Consider the following 22,515-nt stretch of genomic DNA (forward strand, 5'->3'; position numbering starts at 1 on the left):
GGAGAGGAAGCCAGCCATCGGCCCTGCTGCTGCACCGGCGGGCAGCCCTATGGTCCCCAGCACCCCTTCCATCTCCTGGCATAAAGGCCTCCCTGAGAACTCTATAGTCATGTGAGCCAGCACTCCCCCATCTTCACAATGAATGGCCCAGTGTGGTGACAGACCGGGAATCATGTTGCTACTCTGTAGTGGGAAACTGAGGCTCGGTGAAATGCCTAAGATCCCAGTTGTTCCTGCTGGCCTGAGAAGGACATAGGCCCCCCTTTGAGGGAGCCCAAGCAGGGCTTGCTCTGCCCAAAAGATAGCTTCCTGGGCCTGCAATTCCACCTCTGGGCTGCGGGTGGTGCTGTGCAGAGAGAACTGAGTCCTGTGTGAGTCCAGGGTGGGGTCTGGCTATGGGCAATCCTGGCTTATCCAGTACAACTACACTTTTCTTTTTCTTTCTTTCTTTTTTTTATTTAACAATGACATTCTTGAAACAGGAGTCCTAGAGACGAGTTCTAGGCCTAGGCTCTCAGATTTACTGTCTATACAAGGAAAAATGTAGACTTAGATTGCCAACGGCCTTCCCAGCTATGAAGGCCTCTGAAGACCAAGTACCAAATGCTGATAAATGGGAAAAGAAAAAGTTAACAAATGAGCCCCAGTCCTAGCCAGGCCTCTCCTTGGGTTTCTGACAGTACCCTGTGTGACTCCATAAGGTCCCCTCTTTAGGGTCCCCAAATGCCTATGTGTCTGCCATCATACCCCTCCTCGGAGTTCCCTAGGACCTATGCGCCCTCATCAAAGACTTCACTGCTCTGTCACTTAATTTCACAGCAGACTGTGCACTCTCTGAGGCAGGGAGGGACAGTGCTGTTTTTTTTCCATCCCAGTGGTCCTAGTGCCCAGCTCTTGGTAACTATTTGCCGAATAAACAAATGAATGAATGAATGTCTGGCTGCACAGACACTTAAATGCATGAGACAGGGGTTCGATTAAGTGTCTGATTATCATGACACAATCTCATACCTCCCTGCTTTTGCACAGAACATTCCCTCTGCCTGGAATGCCATTCTCCTCCCTGCTCTTCCTGTGCAATTATTTCCTGCTTCTTAATGTCCAGCTCAGTTGTGCTCTGTGCTGGGCTTCCTCCTGCTTAGCCTATAATAGCTGTGGCACCAGGCTGGTACAAGGCTGGCCACGCTGGGCCAGGTTCTGTTGAGGTCACAGTGGGGCCGGATTTGTCCTGTGTCCCCTCTGGGGACAGGGCTGATCCGAGGTGGGGGCTGAGGGCATGCCCTACCTACCTCTAAGAGCTTTCCAGTTGGGAGCATCAGAAGCTGCTGCAATAAACTGAGGAACACCCTTGGAGAGTAGAGGCGGTTGTGGAGGGGCAATAAGATGGGAGACAGGGCCAAAGGGACGGGCAGGAGAGGACAGATTCCCAGGAAGACAAATTTCCAGAGCCGGGAGTGTTGAGGCGGCAAGAGAGGCCTGCTAGAGGCCTCTGTCGCTCCTGCAGGTCACTTTTCTGCATGGGGCTCAGGGAAATGTTTCTTCTCCTCCAGCTACGACTGTAAGCTCAGATGCTCCACTGTGGGGAGACCCCTGATACACCTTCTGATTCAGTGTTCCCCACTATGGCCTTCAGGGAGTCCCTGCCAAGGGGAGAGCAGACAGGAATGGGGTGCTCTGAAAATGCCATGCCTCTGTCCTGGACCCCATTGGCTCTGCTGAGGAGCATCGGGGAGACCACTACACCAGCTGTGGGGCTGCAACAGATTTAGGTGGGATCCTGGGAGGCTTGGGCCCCAGCTGGAGCTATCCAGTGGTCTTGGCCCTTTTCCTTTCTGAACCTCAATTTGCCAATCCGTAAAACAGAGATATCCATCCTGGATCTGCCTGCCTACAGGTGCAGTGGTGCAGTGAATAGAGAGGGATGATGAGCCATCTGTGACAAGGGGTTTCTGGGCAGCAATGAGTATGCGCAGGGGTGTTGACCCGGGACACACAGATGTACACATGTGGGGTGTGCATGGGCCAGGCTGCACACATGCATGGGAATTGCCTGCAGGTATGTGTGCACATCTATCTGTAGCCATTCATGTGGGTGCATGGGGCTTGGGTGTGCTGCTGGGGTTGCAGAGTGGGAGGTGGGATGGGAACATGCAGGTTTTACACACATCCATATCTGTAGGTGCCTGAAGCATGCCTACATGAGTGCCTGTGAGATGGGTCACGTTGGGCAGCAGGAACCTTGAGGTTGTAGAGCTCTCCCCTGCCTTCCCAACCCCAGCTCTTCAGACTCTTCCAGCACACATTCTGCATATCTTACACATACACCCATGCATGCAGGCCCTATCATGGAGAGCCCTGCCAGCCCCTTAGCCACACATATGGCGATGCATATACATCTAGCACCATCCCTGACATGCATTTGGGGCACATCCCAGCGGTACCGACAGCTTCCCATGAGCAAACACATGCTCCGCTTGTTTTTTGGCCTTAGGTGGCCTTGTTTTTAGGCCCTTTAGAGGGCACTTGGGGTGCTGACACAGGCAGCTGCTCAGGGTGGCCTGGTGCTGGGCAATTCAGGAAGATCCAGCACTGTCTGCTAATGGCCACCTTGCATCTCTCACCGCCTGCTTAGAGGCAGCACTCTGGGAGCAGGCGGGTGTCTGCAGCCTAGGGGAAGCTCCTGTTTACTCAGGTTCCTGGGAGGACAAGGGTGGGTTGTGGGAGGGAGACCCCACAGGTCCTCAGGAAGCTGTGTCCCCAGTCAGGAGATGGGGCTTGACCCTGAGCTGCCTCCTTCTCACTGCCTTCAGCTCTGCTCAGGCTCTAGGTTTGCACTTATGGATGCGTGTGTGTGAGTGCTGACACCCGCCCCTTGCCTCCCTAATGTGATTGTCTTCTGACACCCCTCTGACACTCCATTACACATCCTCACATTATTTGTCAACCCTCTGCCTCCTATCTGGACCACAAGGTCCCAGAAGGCATGACCAGGTCTGCTTCTGTCACTGTGGAGTCCTCAGCAACCAGCACAGGGCCTGGCAAAACATCTTTGGTGTGGACTTGGGGGAAATGAATAGACAGGTGGAAGCTAACATGATGGGGTTTAGGGAGCACTGAGCTATGCTACAATGGGAGGAAGAGCCTTCCACCCCTGCCCATATCAGCTTCAGAAATCAATGGTCCCTATGGAGGAGTGAGCCAGGAGGAGAGGGCAGTGCCGTGAGAGGCAGGACCATACTTCTGCTCCTATTAGCCAGGAGAGGCTGCCCCCCACCCCCACCTTGTGGGGGATGCCTCCCCTAAGATCACTGCCCCAGAGCCACAAAGCATCTGACATCCCCAGAGCCACAAAGCATCTGCAGGAGAAGTGGGCACTTCCTGGGGACTAGGCCAGGTCACAACACAGGCACTGGCATGCATTAAGTGCTCAATACATGCTGTAAAATGAATAGTATCCCTGCCTTACTCAAAAGGCTGCCAGGGCTTCCAAGACCTGGAGTTCAAGGCCTCCCAACTGCCATTTCTATCTTCTTGGTTGTGCACTGCCTTTTCCTCAAGCCTACCCCTTCATCCTTTTTTTGTGCTGTGGTCCCATCTGGACTGCCCCTCCTCCTGGCCAAATCTTGTCACAGCCCACTGGCCTCTGTGGAGTATCTCCCTGAGTGCTCCTAGGGCCAGTTTGGGACACACATACAGTGTGTCAGGAGGGGTGCTAAGGGCAGCCCAGGAGGTGAGTGGTAGAGAAACTTTTGTTTGAACCCCTCAGGGCCAATGTCCCCATTGCAGCCCCTTCTCTGGGGCATCCTGATGCTCCCGTGAGGGCCAGCTGTGTCCCCTGTCCATTGCTGCAGGCTGGACAGGAGGAACAAAGCAAGGGGTGAGGGGCTGAGCCCATGGGGGCGTGGGCTCTGCTGGCGATGTCTCTGTCCTCCCCCTGGGCTCAGGCCTGGCTGCAGTCTTGAGTCCTAAGCCTCTGGGGATTGGTGAGGGGAGGGGTTGCCCTTGAGGATGAGGGGAGAGGTACAATCTGTGATGGGACATCTTAGAATGGAATGTGAGGATGTGTCTGGATGAGTCTCAGTTGTGGGGGCTTCCTGGGCTGTGCTTAGAAGCCTACAGATGGAGGCAGTTACCTATAGAGGAATGGAGGAAGGGACAGGAACATGGGGAGGTGGTAACTCAGTCCCTATCTCCTGGGCCAGGGAGGGCTTATGGGCAAGGAAGTTGAAGCCAAAACTCTGCAGAGGTAGAACCAAGGCTTAGGCTTCAGCAAGAAGGATCATGATCTGACATAAGGAAGAACTTCCAGACATTTGGTGAGCTCCAATTCTGGAATGGGAATCTGAGGACATGGTGGCATTTCCCTCCCGAGTCAGGAATAGGCTAACATGCTGCTGCCTGGGGAACAGGGAGATAGGCCAGCACTCCCCCAGCCCCATAATTAGGGGAGCTGTTCTGGTTTCCTGGCATCAAGGACCTGTGTCCCCAGCATTCCTGGGACCACAGCTCCTGTGAGCCAGGACCTGACCTTGTCCCCTCGAGCTGAGTTGGGAATTTTACATGTGAAGCATCTGTGACCTAGTTGGTGACCTCAAGGCCCATGACACCAACCCTGGGCTGCATCTCGCCTAATAAGTAACCCTGGGAACATTTCTCTAACTGTGATCAACGGACTCAGGAGTGAGCCTAACGCCGCTGGAGCAGACAGCACTCTCATGGGAAAGCTTGGTGGAAATGGGCACGTGCTAAGGCAGTCTTGAGTGATTACGTGGGGCACGGTGGGGGTGCACGCAGGCCCTCAGGGGCTGGCACCATTCCTCAAATCTGGCAGTGGCACCCAGGGCTGGAGCCCTTAGAAATGCCACTCTCGACAGCCTGGAAGCCAGGGAGGGTGACACAGTGCAGGGGGATAGTCGGCACCCTCCTCCAGGCCGGGCCCTGGCCCCCATGGGTCCCCTATGGAGATTTAGGAAGGCTTGACCTCCACTCCTTGCCCGCTGTCCCCTTCCCCCCCATCTTCCCCTTCTAAATCACAGGGAAGCAAACCTTGGGGGGAGGAAAGGAGAATGTTTTTAATAAAAAATTTAAGAGAATTCACCTCCTGAGGGAGTCGAAGCAAGAGAAGAAGAGAAGGGAGACAGTGGGGGCAGTGGGGGCGGGGGGAGTCACGGGAAAGTAGGCCACACCAACTGAGGGCTTGAGCCCAATCCTTCCAGCCACCCAGGGCCCACCGCTGCAGCAGGCTCTGAGCTACCCAGGGCTCTCTGTGCAGATGAGGCTTCGGCAGCCTCTGGTTTCCCATCTGGGGAATGGGTGGGGGAGGTGGGGGGAAGGGGGCTCAGCAGTGAAGGCTGGACCAGAGCAGCACCAATTGCTGAGGCTAAAACAGCTTAAATTCCTGTACTGTTCTTCTGCCTGGCCCTACCACTCGAGGCAGATGCTCCTGATGTCCCCTGACTTGAGCCGGCATGCTTGGTCAGGGCCAAGGCCTGGGCCATCTGCTGGGGGGCTCCATATGTGGCCTGTCCACAGCCCATTGTCTCAAGAAGCCCCCACCTCATGGCTAGATCAGACCCTGGTTAGGGTGGGTGGGTTGGTGTGTGTGTGTGTGGGGTTCATGGCAGCCTGATTGCTGTGGAACCTTGTCCAACGGGTGGGGGTGGCAGACAGATGATAACGAGGATCATTGGGATTCCTATACACCAAGCATTGGCGGCACACCTGGCTCAGCTCCTCCATGCACAGCCATGCATACTGAGCAGAAGCATTCGGTATTCGGCATTCTGGCCCCTCACTCCCAGCCTGCCTGCCGTACATGGGCCTACCAGGGGCAGCTCCACTTAATGACTCATTAGGCTGAGCCCAGCTTGGCCCGATCAGTCCCTGAGTGTGAGCAGGTATGCATAGGTGCTCCCAGAGCAGGGCTTGGTCAGCCCTACACCATCCCTTCCTCTTGCCACAGGGAAGGCATGGACACCCTCAGCCCACTGACCTCCATCTGTTCACCAGGCCCTGGGTCCGGCATGTGTGTTAAGGAGGCCAGTGCATGGGGTGGGGTGGGGGCCTGCGCGCAGTGGGTGGCCAGAGCTGACCTGCAAGGTGGACTCATCCCCAGAAATCTTCCTCAACTCCATCCCCGCCCACCCCTTCCTGGGAAAAGGAAAGGTGAAGGGAAAATAAGACAGATGCAATATTTTGCAAAATGAGCTAATTACACGGCAGTCATACAAGGAGATGTGATTAGCAGAATATTTGATAAAAGGAGACACAGGTATGCATGTGGGTGGTAGAGAAAGGTCACCCCAACCCTGGGGGGTTGGGGCCTGGTGCTTCTGCCTGGGCCATAGGGAGTGGGGGCTGTAGCCCTGTTACTCAGGCCACCGTCACACAGCTCGGTCCTGGACCATGTGAAAGCTGCAGCCTCAGGGAAACAAGTTGGTGTGTGCATGTACATGAAGACACATATGCTCACGTCTAGACACCCCCCATGGGATACATGCACACATATGCCCAGGAGAAGGAAGAACGGCCACGCTCTCCCCCACCTCCCCTACACTCGCTCCCCTGCAACCCTGTGTCTTGGGATTAGGTCTGTGCTTGTGGTGGGGGTCCCATGCACAAACATTCACGACAGAGGACAGTGTAGCTGTAGCTGTCATTAACTGGGTTATCACCGCTGCTGGCTGAGCATGGATAGGTCCATTTTCTCTGTTTAAATGTTTACTCATCTGCTGGCCCCTGGGGTCAGGCCCCTCCCACCTGAGGGATTTGGGGGCACATCAGCCCAGACTGCTCCTCCCTCCCCATGGTGCCTACTCTCCAGCTCTACAGCCCTTGGTACTGTGGGTGCATAGGAAGATGTGGACTCCCCAAGCCCATGTCTAAAAACCAGCCCCCAGCAGGGCCCTGAGGCCTCCAGTGACCAGAGCCAAAGGTCCAAGATATAAGCTCAGAAGAGCTTTGAGCCCCTCAGAACTCTGGGCAAAACTGTGCACTGGTGCTAAACTCGCACAAGAACATGAAGATGTGAGTGGGTAGAAGTGTGTGTGTCTGGGTAGAAGGCCACAGTTCTCACTCCCTGAGATGTGAGCACCACACACCAGTGTTGCATACCAACCTCACCGGGCTTCCCTCTAGGGAGGGGTCAGCAAACACCTGAGGAAGGAAGGTGGGGGCAGGCAGGAAGTGCTGCCTACTTGCTGACAATCCCCATTGATTCCTGGGGGTTCAGGCTTCTTACTCCACAGCCTGTTCCTGTCTGTCCAAAACCCCCTGTCTCCATAAGTGCCACCTTCATCCACCCCTCACCTCAACCCAGAACTTGGAGGGTTCAGCCTATTCCCCCTCCCATTCTAACCCCTAAGCTATACTGGACTCTGCCTGACCCCACACTCCTACCCACAGGGCCCCTCCATGCTGTTCTCTTTCTCAGAATGTTCTCCACCCTCTGGCAGGCAAGCCCCCTCCTTCTCTCCAGCCTCAGCCTCAGCCTCAGCCTCAGCCTCAGCCTCAGCCTCAGTGTTATTTCTTTGTGCTTCCAGGTAACTGGGACTCTTTCATGAAAGCCCAAAGAGGTCAAGTGACGGGGATCTTCCCCGTGGCCCAAGCCCCTGACTTGTAACAGTGATAAGCACACAGCACACATATGTCTAAGAGCCAGTCAAGACTCAGCTCAGACAAAACCCTCGGCGATCCTGCCAGGTGGACTCTTCTCTGGTCCCCTGCCCTGACCCTGTCTCAGTGCCTGTCTATCCATCTGTCCATCTGCCTGACACTCAGGCCTCCTCTCCTTGGATGCTGCTGGATCTGATGACTAGAAGCACGGGGGAAGCAAGGCGTGGAGTGGGCCTGGGGAGGGATTCTGCATAGGGGGTGGGGGAAGCCCCAAACTTGGCCTTCAGAGGCCTGAAGGCTGTCTCTGCCAGGAAGTTCATGAGTTGTGCCAAGCGGAGATTGCACTGATCCCTCCTAGTCCTGTTCCTGGCCTGGGGATGCCCTTTCTGGTTCTCCGTACCTGCCCAGTCCAGGCCCAGCAGTCGTGTGGGTGAATGGGTGGGTCATAGGTGGGGTGCTGCCCGCTTGCCCACCAACCCCAACCATCCAGGGAGGGGCTGGACCCAAGGCACCTGGGCAGCTGGCGGATAGGGCCTCACACCCTCGGCTCCAGCTGGTGTTGACACAGCAAACATGCCGCGACTCCCATTCGCCGAGGCACAGAGTGGGCAAACACAGGAAGGCTGGAACAAAGGGCCTGACAACCGTGACCAGCCTCTCAAACAAGGGACCCAAGCCCTGTGCCAGGAGGCAGGAAGCATTAAGCAGCCTGGACAGTGTATGTGGCCCGCAGAAGTGGAAGCTAGGGACAGGCTCTTGATGAAGCATCCAGAGTAGGGGAAGCAGGCCTGAAGACTGATGGCCTGGGGTTGGTCCCATGCTAGGCACAGACCAGTGTCATCCATGGGACCTGTCCCATGTGCGTTCCTTCTTGAATTGGTGTCACCAAGGCCTGAGCATAAACTAGGATGACAGATCTGTGAGGCCATGCTTGTTGCTCCTGCTGTCCAGGTAGGGAAACTGAGGCCCAGAGAAAGTGAGATCCACTAAGGATTCAGTGCACTACTCAAGTGCAGAATGGGGGCTGCAGCACAGCATTGGTTGAGGCCCCTGATCCTTGGCCACCTTCCGCTCTGGGCCTGGTCATGTGTATCATGAGCCATGCCACATCTTTCTGGGGGACTCATGGCCAGAGGTTCTTTTTGGAGCAGTGCAACGTAAGGACTATGCAGGTTGTAGTCACTAGGTGAGGTTTCCACCAGACCCCAAAGAATGATGTCTGCACTGGGCATTGCCCTTCATGCCTCTGCCGAAGACCCACCTGTGTTTGTGCACATGCTCTGCACAGCCAAGCCATCAGGCAAGACCTTCCATGACCATATGCATGCAGATGCCCCACCTGAAGACATGTATGTGCCCTCTGCCTTGGACCCTCTTCCTCTGTCTGGCTACATCTCCAGCAACCCCCCTGCCCCCATCCCAGGTCCCCTAGGCCTGATCAGCATCCACAGGCTTACCACTCTGGCCCACACTTTGTGGCATGGGTTGCATTACTGTCACCTTGAGCAGACTGCACTCTTTGAGGGGCCCCGTAAGTCCATTCCCCCATCTCTGTACCTGGTAACCTAGCATGGTGCTTGTATACAGCAGTTGCTCAGCACTCAGTAAATAGAGGTTGAAGGAAGCAAAGGGTACCCAAGGTACTTGGTATCCCATGACACAGTGATCCAGGATCAACTGATTTCTAGGAAAACCTCGGGGGACCCCACCCAGGGTCACTATGGCATCAGGGGCTGGTCCAGCCTTCAGTTTGGAAAGACTAATGAGGGACATCAGAGGGCCTTCTCACCATACCTATGCTAGGTACAAGGTGCCAGGCCCTCCCTGCCAGCAGCTCTGTGAGCCGACTCACTTCTCCTAAAGCTACCCATATCAAAGCAGAGGCATTGGTCCCTATGTATGTTAAGCCATGAAAAATGGGGTGACAGAGTGACTAGCTACTCCCAAGGTGGCCACACCCTGAAGGGGCCATGCTTACCAATGTGTAGCTACCATCCCGGAACTCAGGTGGTGAGCCCTGCCCCCTGCCTCTGTCACCTCTTCACCCCCCCTCCCCTCCAGTGAAAGTGATGCACAGGCTGCACCTGCCGGGCTCCCTCCCCAGCTCACAATACCCATATGGGCAGATGCAGCCTGACTCACTTCCGCTCATGCTCACTGCCAGGCCAGGGCTAGGTGCCTTCCTTCTTCCCTTCCTCCACCTTTGGAAATTTTACCAGCTCAAGTGCAAATTCCTCCAAGCTGTCTCCTTAGGTTTGCCCCTCCCATATCAACTGTTTTATACATGAGGATCTCAGAGTTTGTCTCCTCAAAGTCTGGGGTCCTGGAGGATGGGGACTAGCTGGGTCACTGGCCCTGCCTTAGATGCACCCTCCCTCCCCCAGCCCTTGTATATGAGGATTTCAGAACAAAGGGCCAGAAGCTATTAAAACTCAATTAAATTTCTCACTTCTCTGATCCTGAATTAGACTGGCTTGTCCCTGTGGCACCTGAGGGCCCTTTTCTTCCACATCCCAGCATCTGCCCCACGTGTCCAGCTAGGACCCCCAAGGAGGTGGGCAGAAGCAGGAGAGGATCCTCCCTCAGTGCAGGCTTCTCTGGGGAGTGGAATCCAGTGTGTCTTCACTGGGGGCCCAGGGCCGTTTTGTCCATTTGGCTGACCCCCTACTCCCATGCCCTAGATCCCCCATCCTGGGTTGGTCAGGATGTACAGGTCGAACAGGGAACTCAGGGCAATAGCTCCCAGCCTGCATTTGTAGGCCTCTTTAACCCAGCTATGCTCTCTAGCTGTCCTGTGTCCCCAACTAAGGTCTTGCCCCTAGGCCCTTGTTTGTGCTCTGCCCTCTGCCTGGCAGACCCTCAGCTTTCCTTTCCCACCCTGGGGCTTCCTCTTTGCTCTTGTCAGCATGGCTCTGCTTCCTCCCAGTCCTCAGGAGCTCCGGAAGGAGCAGGCACACAGGCTCAGGAGCCAGGATAAGCAGGGGGAATTGTGACCCTGTTGTAGCCAGGCAACAGCCAGGGCTCTGCACCTCTGTTTCCTCATCTGTAAAATAGTAATTCCGCTCTACAGTGAGCAGAGACTGACTCCACACCTAGGATCAGGCTGGGGGCGGCAGGAAGGTTTGCTGAATGACTGAGCAAGCAAATGACAGGGAGACTGAATGGTGCTATGGGGGAAGCACCTGGCATCACGGGCAGGGACACTGAGCAGGTGAGGCTGACACCCCCTCTTGGTGAGAGTTCTGGGCCTGGGGTGCCTTGGCTAAGGTATCTCCACAGGAGGTCGTCAGTGCTGGTCAGGGCAAACAGGATGTTGAGCTTCCTGGCTTGATACATGGCCCTTTAGTTTCCTCTGACCTTCGCCACTAGGGAGAGCTCAGCAGCAGGACGGTGGGTGTGAGGCTGATTTGCCAGGCTCTGTGGACTTCAGGGGTATTGCACCCCAGGCCCCTAGATCCTTTGGCTAGCAGATGCTGGGAAATGACCACAGCTCTTCTGCCCCTTCTTGAGGCTCCTGCACTGTGGAGGAGGAGCCACAAGAGGAGCTTGCTCTAATGAGGCAATCCCAGGGACTCCGGAAGCCTGGCCCAAACATACAGCTTGGCCTTTCCTTAGCTGAGCCAGGCCCTCATCTGACCACCACTGGCTAGGGCAAGTAGGAGAGAAAATGAATGTTTCCCTTGAGGATCCTGGGGACACACCCCACCAACTCGGCCCCCCTCTTCGTTTCCAGGGAAGCTGGCCTGAGGCTGCAGGCCTTCGAGGGGTCTCTGGCCACCCCATGTGTCCACAGGGGAGGCCGTCTCCATGGGCACCTCCACCAGTTGCTGGGAGCGGTGTGTCTTTGCTGAAGGCTCACGCTGACTCCCAGGGCCCATGGGTCTGTGGGGAGTGCCCCGCAGCTCCTCTCCTCCCTGACACATTCAGGCTACCTCGGAAGAGGAGCTCCCTCTGAGCCCTGTTCCCGAGTGGTGACTCTCTGCCACCACATGCTGCCTCGTCTCTCCTGAGACTCACCACCGCCCAGGTCCCCGTCCTTGTTTCCTTGCTGGCCGGGTGTCTTGCTGCCTCCCTCTGTTAGGTGGGGGTCCCCAAGAGTTCCCACATGAGGAGCATTCAACAGATGCCCATTCACTCATTCTGTGCTCCCCCCATCCCTGGGGGCCCCAGGTGGCTCCTCTGGGTGGCACTGGCACCTTGCCAGGAAGCAGCAGCACTGTTTGGGTGAGGGGAGAATAATCAGCCTTAAACGCCGCAATCAGGGAGAACAGGCTGCTTGGGCCCCTGGCGCCCACGCGTGCGCCTAATTGGCTCCACGTGTCTGTAGCTCCTTTCAAGAGCGGGAAAGTGGAAGGGTCAAGATCTCTTAATGTTTGTAATGAAGGGGAGGCAGAAGCCACTGCCAGCCCCACATAAACACCTTTTAATTGCACAGAGAAGGGTGGGTGGGGGCAGCCCATGCTACAGAATCCCCTGCCTGTCTGTCCCCCATTACCGTGCCTTCCAGAGCTTCCCCAGTCTGCAGTCAGGTCCCAGAGGCTGACCTCCAGCCAGAACGCAGAGCCACAGCCCTTGCACCTGTAGTATGAAAACTCCTGAGGCTCCTGCTCTGGGCCAGGCCTCCTCCAGGTCTTGTCCTTTCAGGGCTGATCTGCTTGTCCAACCCCCATCAACCAGCGCATCCGAGGACCTAGATCTGAACCAGCCTCCAGCTGTCTCAGTGCCAAACTCTTCCCCCCAAATCATTGCTGCCTTCTCCAGGCAGCCCCAAGTAAGCAGCCCCAAGCTCATTTTTACCCTCTTAAACTGAAGGGATCTTCCTCCTGCTGTGGCTGCCCCATTCCATCTGCACCTCTCTGAGGTCCCCATGTCCCCTGCTTATGGGGCTCTTATTCATCATGGCTGCCTCTCTCTGTCCCATTAGACCAGTGGTTCTCAACCGGGGTTTGGGGGAAGGGAGCTTTGCCCCCAGGTGACATTTGATAAGATCTGGGGACATCTTGGTTGTTACAGCTGGGGGAGTGGTGTACTACTGGCATCTAGTGGGTAGAGGACAAGGATACTGCTGAGCATCCTACAATGCACAGAGCAGCCCCCACAACCAAGAATTATCCTGCTCAAAATGTCAGTCGTGCTGACACTGAGGAACCCTGGCTTGGATGAAGCCTTGGAAAGAAAAGCAGCAAGTAAACGGGAGCTAGATGGAATGTGCTCCCCTCCTGACAGGCGTGGTCTACTCTATAGCTGGGGGGGGGGTTCCTCGGCCCCCTCCCTGGCTCATTCCTTCTATTCCTCTGAACACCCAACCCAGAGCCCAGTTCCTGAACAGACCTGGCCACACTGCCAACAATGCATCAGTTTAATTGGGTTAAGTGGCCATTAGCGGCAAAAGCAGGGCGGCAGTGTGCAGAAGGGTTTTTAATTTTACTCTTTAAATGATGCTCGCTCCCCAGAGAGGTGACTGAGGGTGGGAACACTGCCCACCAGAGCCCCCAGATCCAGGGCTGCAGCTGTGTCACCCCCTGTCCCATCCATCTGGGCTTCACGAGGCTGGGCTGGAAGGGGTGCATCGTGTCTGTCTCCGCTGCCCAAGGAAGAACCTGTGGGGGAAGGCACTTGCCCAAGGTCAATAGATCATTCCAGAGCAAGCCCCTATCAGAGGAGACCAGAGCCCCATCTCTTCTTCCCTTGCCCTGCCCATGCCCTGCAGACAGCAAATGCCTTGTGGCCACCAGTGGTAGCCCAGAGGAGGCCCAGAGGAGGCGGTGGGGGGCAGTTTGTGGGGTCTGAAGCCCAGCTGCCCAGATCTAAAGCCTGAATTTGGTGTGAGACTTAGGGCCAGTGGCTTAAACTCTCTGGGGCTCAATTTTCTCAAATGTAAAATGGGGATAAGATACTCTTGGCTTGTAAAGAAGATTTGGAAAGATCTGGAGTGTTCTAGCTCATCTTAGGCTGGGCACTTAACAGGCACTAAGAAAGAGGCGAACGATTGTGGAAGGGAATTACTTCTGTCCATTTTAGGGGAAACGTTCTGACTTCTAAATCTACATGAGTCATCTGTGGAGCACTGAGAAATACTGAAGCCCAGCTCCACCTCTGGAGAATGTGATGTATTTGGTTTGGGGTGAGGCCTGGGCATCACCATTTAAAAGCTCCTTAAGTGACCCCAATGTTCAAGCAGGTATAAAAACACTGCAGGAAGACAAGGGGTGCCTAAGTGGCTGAACTGGTTGAGTGTCTGACTCTTGATCTTAGCTCAGGTCTTGATCTCAGGGTCATGAGTTCAAGCCCTGCGCTGGGTGTGGAGCCTACTTAAAGAAAAAAAGTTTGAAAAGCACTGCGGGAACACAAAAGTACAAGCGACTGGAAAGGTCATGGCCCTGTGATTAGCAGGGGGTACCTGAGGTAGAGCACGGGAAGCATGGGCATGGTAGAAGGGAAGAGCTTAAGGGCTGAGGTCTCTAGGACCTGGATCTCCACCCAAGCCTTTCCACTGCCTCTGGTTTGTCTGAAGTGGAGGGAAGAGGATCTCCCCAAGAGCAGGCTCTAGACACACTGATGTCTCTGAGTGCTCTGGCCTTGGGCTTCCCATCTCTGGGAACTGAGACAACTAAACGACAATGCCCATGGCCTCACCTTGAGAGGAGGCTGGAACCCCCTGCACTGGGGTCACTCCTCACTTTATCAAGGCTGTGTCTCCTCCTGCAGCCTCTCCTCTAAGCCACAGAGCAGAAGTACTAGGGACAGTGCTGAAGGTGGCACAACCTTTGGGGACACTGTTTTCTTTGTGGTCTTTACAAATGATGGCTCCTGGAGGTGTGAGACTGAGACCAGAAGTACTGGGCAGGGAGGGTCTCATGTCCCTACTTTACAGAGGGGGATCTAAGGCCTGGGATATGATTAGACTTCTTGCTCTCTGAGGGCAGGAGCAGGCCTGTCCTCCCCCTGCCCACCCAGCACCAGCCTGGCACACAGTAGGCCATTAGAGAATGTTGATGACTGAATGGATGAAAAAAATACAGCCATGAAGAAATGACCTTTCTGAGGGGCTTTGTGTCAAGGCCCCAGTAGGGAGGACAGCAGAGTCCTGATTTGGGCCCAAGTCTGCCTCCAATGTGCTGTAAGAACTCAGGCACCTCTCTCTGTCTTCTGGAACTCAAGACCCTTAGAGAATGGGCCCTGGCTCGAGGCCCAAGCTCCCTGGGAAGTAGAATTCACAAGACAGCTGCCCTCCATGTCCCCAAAGCTGAGGTCCTAGCAGCTTTCCCCAGCCTGGGAATGCTGGTTGCCTGTATTGCAAGGCTCCTGACCTGGCCCTGCTCCTTCCTGACTCTTGGCCCCATAAATCACCTTGTGCAGCTTGGAGAAACTCGTAACAAATGTCTGATTGTCCCTGATTAGATGAGCCAATGAACTTCCGTCCTGCGTTGCTCAGATCCCTCTTTGCAAGCCCCAAATTAAAATTCCAGACCAGAGCAAGAGGATTTAAATTGGATTACTGGATGGGGTCCAGGGAGAGAGGAACAATGGAGGGGGGTAAGGGGTCTAGTCCCCCACATCCCTGTCTCTACACGCACCCAGGCTGCAAACAAATGTGGGAAAGGAGTGAAGGGCCAGAACTTGATTAAAAGCAAATTTAAAACATAATTAAGACCAAAGCTCATCCTGAACAATTAGGACCAAGGCAGGAGAGGATGGTTGTCCTCTGTGTCCTCTGGGGATGTGGACAGAAGCATCTTGTGGGCCTAGAGCCAGGGCACTGCAGCAGGGGGGTTCATGAAGGGCCAGCAGAGTGCTGGGAAGGTAAGAGTGGTGGGCTCTGTGCACACCTTGGAATCATGTGGGGAGTCAAGGGCCTGGCTTAGCATCATAGTGACCTGGGTTTACATCCTGGCCTGATGCATGGCATGTCTGAGTCTCGGTGTTCCCTCTGTGAAGTGGGCCTCCCTCACGGGGTTGCAGTGAGAGCAACCTGTGACAGACAAGACATGGTGAGTGCCCAAACAGTGAGTGAGAAAGAGAATCCCAAGCAGGATCCATGCTCAGAGTGGAGCCTGATGTGGGGCTCGATTTCATGACCCTGGGATCATAACCTGAGCCAAAATCAAGAGTCGAACGCTCAACTGACTGAGTCCCTCAGTCTCTCCCCCATCATTCTTCTTTTGAAAATGATTTGTGGCATGCCTGGCTGGCTTAGTTGTGACTCTTGATGTTGGGGTTGTGAGTTTGAGCCGCACATTGGGTGTTAAGATTACTTAAATAAATTAAAAAAAAAGAAAAAGAAAAAGAAAATAATTTGTATTTGGCACCAATTCTGTACCAGGCCATGGGCTAGGCTGCAGATGCAGTGGGAAGGAGAGAGACCTCTGCCCTGCCTCCAGGGGCAGGGTCCAGCATGTGGGTGGAGTATAGGGAGAGAGTTGGGATCAGGATGGGGTTTAGTCTTGGGCTCTATCCTCCCTGCCAAGGTAACAAGGTTGATAGTTTGTCTAGGCATGGGGGAGGAGCTTGGGGAGGGATCCCAGACTTGCAGTGCCCAGAGAGGATGGGCAGGGGGCTGGGCCCTGGGCTCCATCTGTGGAGGGCCCATGCCCTCCAGGCATCTGCCATTGCCACCACTCAGCACCTCTCACTGAGTCCTAAAGCCAGGGTGGGCAGCAGGCCTAAAGGCCTAAAGGATGCCTCTTCCTCAATTTATCAGAAAGTTTCAACACAAGTTCAGGGCTGCTGGCCTGCACTTTGTAAAATGGAGGAAAGCAAGGAAGTAGTAGGCAAATGAGGAGTCTGGAATGAATGGAAGAGAGAGAGACAGAGAGGCAAGAAAGGAGGGGACAGGATCCAGGTCAGGCCCAGTTCTAGGAAAACCAAGGAGGGGACATGATATGCTGGATGGATAGGGCAGCAGAATGTTTCTCACAGTTAGGGGAGACACTCTTGGACACCCGCCCTCCCCGCCAAGGGACTGCTGTCCCAGCTCAAGACTGGGCTTTGCCCTCTTCCCGGGGGCAGTTCATTTCTCCAGTTGTCTCCCAGCCTGTGACTGGGAGCTCCTGAAGGTCAGGCTGGACTGGGTTGGGCCCAGCTCTGGGTCATCTCGATCCCCCCCTGGGTGGGAGGCCTTCAGGGTCCACCGCCTCTGGGTTTCTGGTCCCAGCATGCCAGCCTCTCCCTACTCTGTGATTCTACATAACACAGGACAGGCAGGGGTCGCCAGTGGGATGGCAGGGCCCAGCATGGGTTCTTTCCTTGGGGCCTGGATGTGGTGGGGGCTTGGACTCGGTGACTGACCCGATTTAACCCTGCCAGGCCCCTGGCCTGAGGTTGGGTATGGCTTGTATGGACTTGCTCATCTTTTTTTTAGAAAAATAGTTTTACTGAGATACAATTCACATACGACAAAATTTACCCACATAAAGTATAGAATTCAGTGTTATTTTTTTAGCACATGCAGAGTTGTGCAACCATCACCACAATCTAATTTTAGAGTATTTTCATCACCCCCCAAAGAAACTCTGTACCCATTAGCAGTCCCTCCTTATTCCCCCTCCCTTCCAGCCCTAGGCAACCACTAATGTACTTTCCATTTCTGTGGATTTGCCTATTCTGGACATTTCACAGAAATGGGATCACACAATAGGTGGTCTTTTGTGGAGAGCTTCTTTCACTTGGTAGAATGTTTTCAAATTCATCCATGTTATCATGTGTATCATCAGTACTCCATTCCTTTTTATTGGACTCTTCTTTCTGACACACGTGGGGACTGGGGCAGTGGCAGCTGTGCCTCTGATGCAGGGGGCAGCTTGGACACTCTCCCTCATTTACTGCACAACCTCGCAGCTCTAGAAGCCCCTCCCCCACCTGCACTCCCTTGGGGTGGGTGGAGTTTGAGGGGCCTGCTGGCTTTGTATAAGCGGTCAGGGCAGCTGAGCAGGATCTGTAAACTCTCAGAACGGCAGCGCCTTGGAGCTGACAGGCACAACCTCTCTAAGATTAGAGGGGGAGAGTGAGGCTCAGAGGGAGGCAGAGAAACATTCAAGGTCATGGGCAGAGTGGGGGGGGGCTCCAATCCCTAGCATTACATGGCTCCCACATTCTCTGTGGGGCATTTGGGGCCACTCCACACTCCCTCCCCATCGCAGTGGCAGCCCACCCTCCCAGCATCAGCAGGTGCTCACCCCGAGCACACTTGTAGACCAGAGGAATCTGAGAATTCCAAGCCTGCCTGGGCCCCACCTTTATGCCTGCACAAGAGCCCCAGGACCCCAGGTCACCCTCATGCAGCCTCTTCCAGATAAAACTATCTGTTCCTGACATTGCTGCCCACAGTCCAGGTGAGCACAGCCCTGCCAGTGAATTCAGCCTGAATTCAGAGGGACAGGAGGGCCATGTGTTCATGCTGGGTAGGGGCACTGCCCACACAGTGCAGAGCCACTCACCTGGCCCTCCCTCAGCCCAAACAACTGCACCTACCTTCAAGGCCTGTACCTTCCTGTCCAGCAGGCTCTCGATGTCCCCTGCTACCTTCTCCACCAACTTCTGAGGCTCGTTCTCCTGCACCTCAAATAGATTCCGGTTGTCCTTGTAGATCTAGAAGGAAGCAGGAGCCAGGGGTGAGACCAGGGTGGTTCTACATTCCCATGCCACAGCCTCCTCATTGCCCTCTGCATAGTATGGTCCAACCCTTGGCCCTGCCCCAATTCTGGCTCTGGCCACTCGGAGAGCATGGATGTCTGAGGGTTGGGCCCAGTGTCCCTTCTGAACTTGAAGAAAGGCTACAGTCATAGATTCCACAGCTTGCCCTGGTTGTGACTGGTGGGACCAGGTTGTTACTGCCTTCTCTAGGACTCAGGGTTCCTCCTCCAGGGGCCATGAGCAACACCCCTGTGACTAGTTCAGAGCAGCTGAGAGCAGCAGAGGGGGAAGGGCGGGCTCGATAGGAGGCAGGGTGTGTGTATGTGGGGAGATGGAACCAGTAAGCACACACTGCATACCACATGCCTGCTGACATGAAGACACTGTCACACTTACTACACACATCTACACGCCCACACATGCATCACAAACGTATAGCCACCCCTCCCCAAGGGCGCAGGCATCCATAGCCTCTTTTGCTGGTGCTGCCCCAAGGCATTTACAGAAACTAGTGGGAATTCTGCGTCCCCCTCGGAGCTCCTCTCTCATTCAGGGCACAGAATATGGGGGCAGGGACCAGGGAAAAGGAGGTGTGTCGGGAGGATAAATCTGCCCCTCTCTCCTTAAGGACTGGGTCTGTGCACTCACTCACGTGGGGGTGTAGAGCTGACAGTCTGCATCTGCATGCGTGAGCGTGTGTGTTATGGCTCAACACACATCCATCTGTGTGCGTGTGCCTGCGTGTTGGGGGTAAGATGGGGTTAGAGCCTCTAGATGAAGCCTGAGGCTTAGATGTGAGTCACAGGAGTGAATTCAGCGGGCCTCTTTGTTCCAGGCTGGGGTCTTGGGTGTATGCACATGCATACGTGAGTATTTAAGTGTGCATTTTACACCCCCACATGTGTCCATCCAGATGACCCCAGGAGGTGTGCTCCCAAAGCTGACTCCTTCACAGAAGTCACATGCCACTACTGAACGCCACCACGGGGCCATGCCATCGGGCAGTGCAGAACCAGAGGGATGTAGAGAGAGAAGAGGTGATGAGGAGGAGATAAGGAGGTGGGAGAGGCAGCTGATGAGAGACAGACAGGCAGGCGAGATAAAGTAGGGAGAGTGACAGCCAGATGTGGGGGAGATAAGGCTTTCAGCAGCTGATGGGGGAGGAGGTGAGGGATCAGCCTGGAGCCCCTGCCCCGCCGCCCACTCAGCGCCCAGCAGTCCAAGGGTTAAAGTACCACACAAAGCCGGCTCAGGCAGTCTCCTCCTCCTGCCACCCCCCATCCCTCCCGGCTTCTCTTTTCTTTTTGTCCTTCTCCTAGAACAAAATAATTTGTGGCGAATTCGCTCCTTCCCACAGAGCAGTGGCGATTAGAGGGTGAGGCGTGAGGCCGGGATGCAGGGCCAGGGGGGATGGAGGCCCCAAGTGGGCATCAGGCCAGGCTGTTTCCTGGGCTCCCTGGGCTGTGCCTCAGGGCAGAGGCCCCTAGATGGAAGATGGTGATGGAGACAGAGATCAAGGAGGGGTCTGAGTCTGGGGTCACTGGGAAATGTGGGGAGCCTGGAGAGCAGTGCCCACTGTTGGGGAAATTGAGGCTCAGAAACAAGAAAGGACAGGTCAAGGCCACACGACTCTGGATGGATGGCAAAGCCAGTTCTTCCTGGACCTCTCCATCCCAGGTTTCAGGACTTTAAAAATACACCCTTTCTTAAGCATGAGCTGCTGGCCTGGAGCCACTGCCCTGGGCGTGTTGAGGCCAGCTACACCAGCTGAAGCCTTGGCGAGTGCACCCTGGCCCACTTATGCCAGCAGGGGGCGCAGCTGCCTGGCTTCTCTGGGTAGGGGATGAAGTTCCAACACCTGACTCTCTTGTCAAGGTCATTCCCAGGTATCCCAAATAGGGCTGTCCATAGCCGTGGCAGTCCCCGATCAGAATCTGGACTAAGCAGCCTCCTGATAACTTTCCTCTGGGAGCCCAGGAATTCCTCCCCACCGGATCCAGGGTGTCCCTTGCAGTGTGGCACGGTGACTGGGACAGGGCTCAGGAGCCAGAGGGAGTGGGTCTCCAGGTGGAAGTGTCATATCCCAGGGCCCTGAAAGGTGGCTCAAGGCCTTGAAAGCAGGAGCCCTGCTAAGAGTCACCTCACGTCTGAACCTTGGTGTCCGATTTATTAAAGGAGAGAACGGCAGTACCCTCTCTGCAGGCTGATGGAGGACTGCAAAGAGCCTACACTATTGTCACTATTGCTACTGAGGATCACCAGAATTCTGCAGGAGTCACAGTCTCTCCCTGCCTCCACTCTTTCTGCTAGATCGGCACACTAAGGATCTGAGGCCATTGGCTCCCATTCCTGGGCAGACATCCGTGGTCTCCTGGGGTTGCCTGCCTCCAGCCCCACCCTCCTCCCAGGCTTTCCTGGGCAGCCCCTCTCCAGCCATCCTGTTCTTGTCTCCAACACCTCAGCCGGGGCCCTGGAGGTGATGACAGGGGAGCCCAGACACAGGGACGCCACTGATACAGCACAGCCAGGCCAGCTCCTTTCCAACTCTCCCCAGGCACTGGGCCTGTGTGTAATGGACCCTTGGCAAATGCATATGCCCAATTCCCTGCTCAAGAGCAGAGCTCTGCGGCCAGCTAGACCTCGGTCTGACTCTTATATTCCTGTTTGCAGCTACCCCTTGGAGCCTGGGGCTACATCTGCCACTCTTTCTTCCTTTCCCAAGGAGCCTCTATGACACCCTTCTGCTGGCCCTTGGTGCCAGCATTGGTGGCCTCTCCAGCCCATTGACCTGGTGTGCCCCTGCAGGCTTCTGGGTCCCTAGCCCATGCTGATGCCCACTACCACCCCTTTGCTCATGCTATCCCTGTTTCCCTTCTGCCTTCCCTGCCTTTCTAAATTCTCTCTAGAGCAAGGGTGGTAAAATGGGCTAGAAGGAGTTTCTGGGGAGACAAGGGCTGAATCCTAGAACTTAGGGGCTGGTCAAACTACCAGCCAAGCCTGTGCCCCAATCCCAAAAGAGCCCCTGAGACACGGCAGCCCTTGTTCCTTCAAGTTCCTCCAAGTGCTTCATCCCTCTAAACATTCCCCTGGACCTATTCTAGGTGCCCCTGTCCCTTGGGGGTGGGCCTGAGCTGAGTCCTGTGTCCCAGGGAGATCTGCGTGATATAGTTCAGCAGATGGTCCCACCCTGGGAGATAGGTCATCTCTCCATTGATGCCGTCTGAGGAGGTACTTTCTACCTATAAGCCCAGCAGGATGCCTGGGAGATCCCAGGGCAGAAAGCATGCCAGGGCTGGCTCCCCTTGAGCCCCAGCCTCTAGCCCTGGTCCCTGGAGCCGGCTTACAAGCAACAGACAGGCCAGGGTGCACCGGATGCAGGGCCTCAACAACCACAGCAGGCCTGCATGCCCGCTGGTGTCCTTGGCCCAGCAAGCTAATTGGAAAAACCCAACAGCTCCCACAGCAGCACAGCCTCCAAGGCCCCCACTTCTGCACAGACGGCTGGACTGAGGAAAGATATGGGGGCCTGCAGGTCTACAGGTTGCTGCAGCTTGGCACCAGCCGTGATGGGGGAGGAAGAGGCAGGGCCTCCATCCCTCAGAGATGGTGAACAGTAGTGGGTCAGGGCAATAGACTGGCAGACAGGCTGGCTGGAGCCAGGTGAGCATATGGAGCAGGGGTGGCTGAGACCCCAAGGATGACAATTCCAAGGCAGCTTGCAGCCCTTTGTTCACAGGAGTCTCTGGCTCCCCTCCCTTGGACCAGATACCTCTGGCCTCCTCCCCTAAGGGCACCTCTCCCCGTCAGTTATGGAGACCTGTCCCTATATCGCTCCCCTTATCTCCTCACCTCCTTCCCTGTGTCCCCCATTGCTGGCCCCAACGCCGACCCTCTCTCAGCTCTAGTGATTCTTTAGTTAAGCGGCATGCCTGGTCAGCCTTTCCGCCTAGGATTTCAGGGGCTTGTGGAGGTCAAGGCCTCCTCAGGGGCCCCAGAACCTCTGCCCAGCCCCCTGCTTCTCCGGTGTCTCCACATAAAGAGGAGCCTAGAGGACACCTGTAGGTACGTTGACCTTGGACAGGAAGCCTGAACGTACACAGGGGCAGACAGAGCCAGCCTCATTCCCACAGCTCATGATAGTCCTGACTAAGAGTGGGGTCGGGTTCTGAGGTACCTGGAAACAGAGACAACATCACAGGAGACAAGAGACCCCAGGACTGGAGAACCGGATGCCCCTAGTCATACTGGAGAGGCTCTTTGCAAAGTCCC

At 55.4% G+C, this 22,515-nt stretch overlaps 1 protein-coding gene across 4 annotated transcripts in view; it reads right to left on the bottom strand.

Moving 5' to 3' along the window:
• CACNA2D2 (calcium voltage-gated channel auxiliary subunit alpha2delta 2) overlaps positions 1-22,515 on the bottom strand; it is a 115,051-nt gene that overhangs the window by 52,174 nt on the left and 40,362 nt on the right. For all 4 annotated transcript variants that reach the window (XM_077776983.1, XM_077776982.1, XM_077776984.1 and 1 more), the window contains exon 2: positions 18,085-18,201. In XM_077776983.1, coding sequence (XP_077633109.1) covers positions 18,085-18,201 — 117 coding nt within the window. The remainder of the gene's footprint in view (positions 1-18,084; positions 18,202-22,515) is intronic.

The sequence above is a fragment of the Crocuta crocuta genome, unplaced genomic scaffold (genome assembly GCF_008692635.1).
Source record: "Crocuta crocuta isolate KB4526 unplaced genomic scaffold, BGI_CrCroc_1.0 scaffold77, whole genome shotgun sequence".
Taxonomy (NCBI): Eukaryota; Metazoa; Chordata; class Mammalia; order Carnivora; family Hyaenidae; genus Crocuta; species Crocuta crocuta.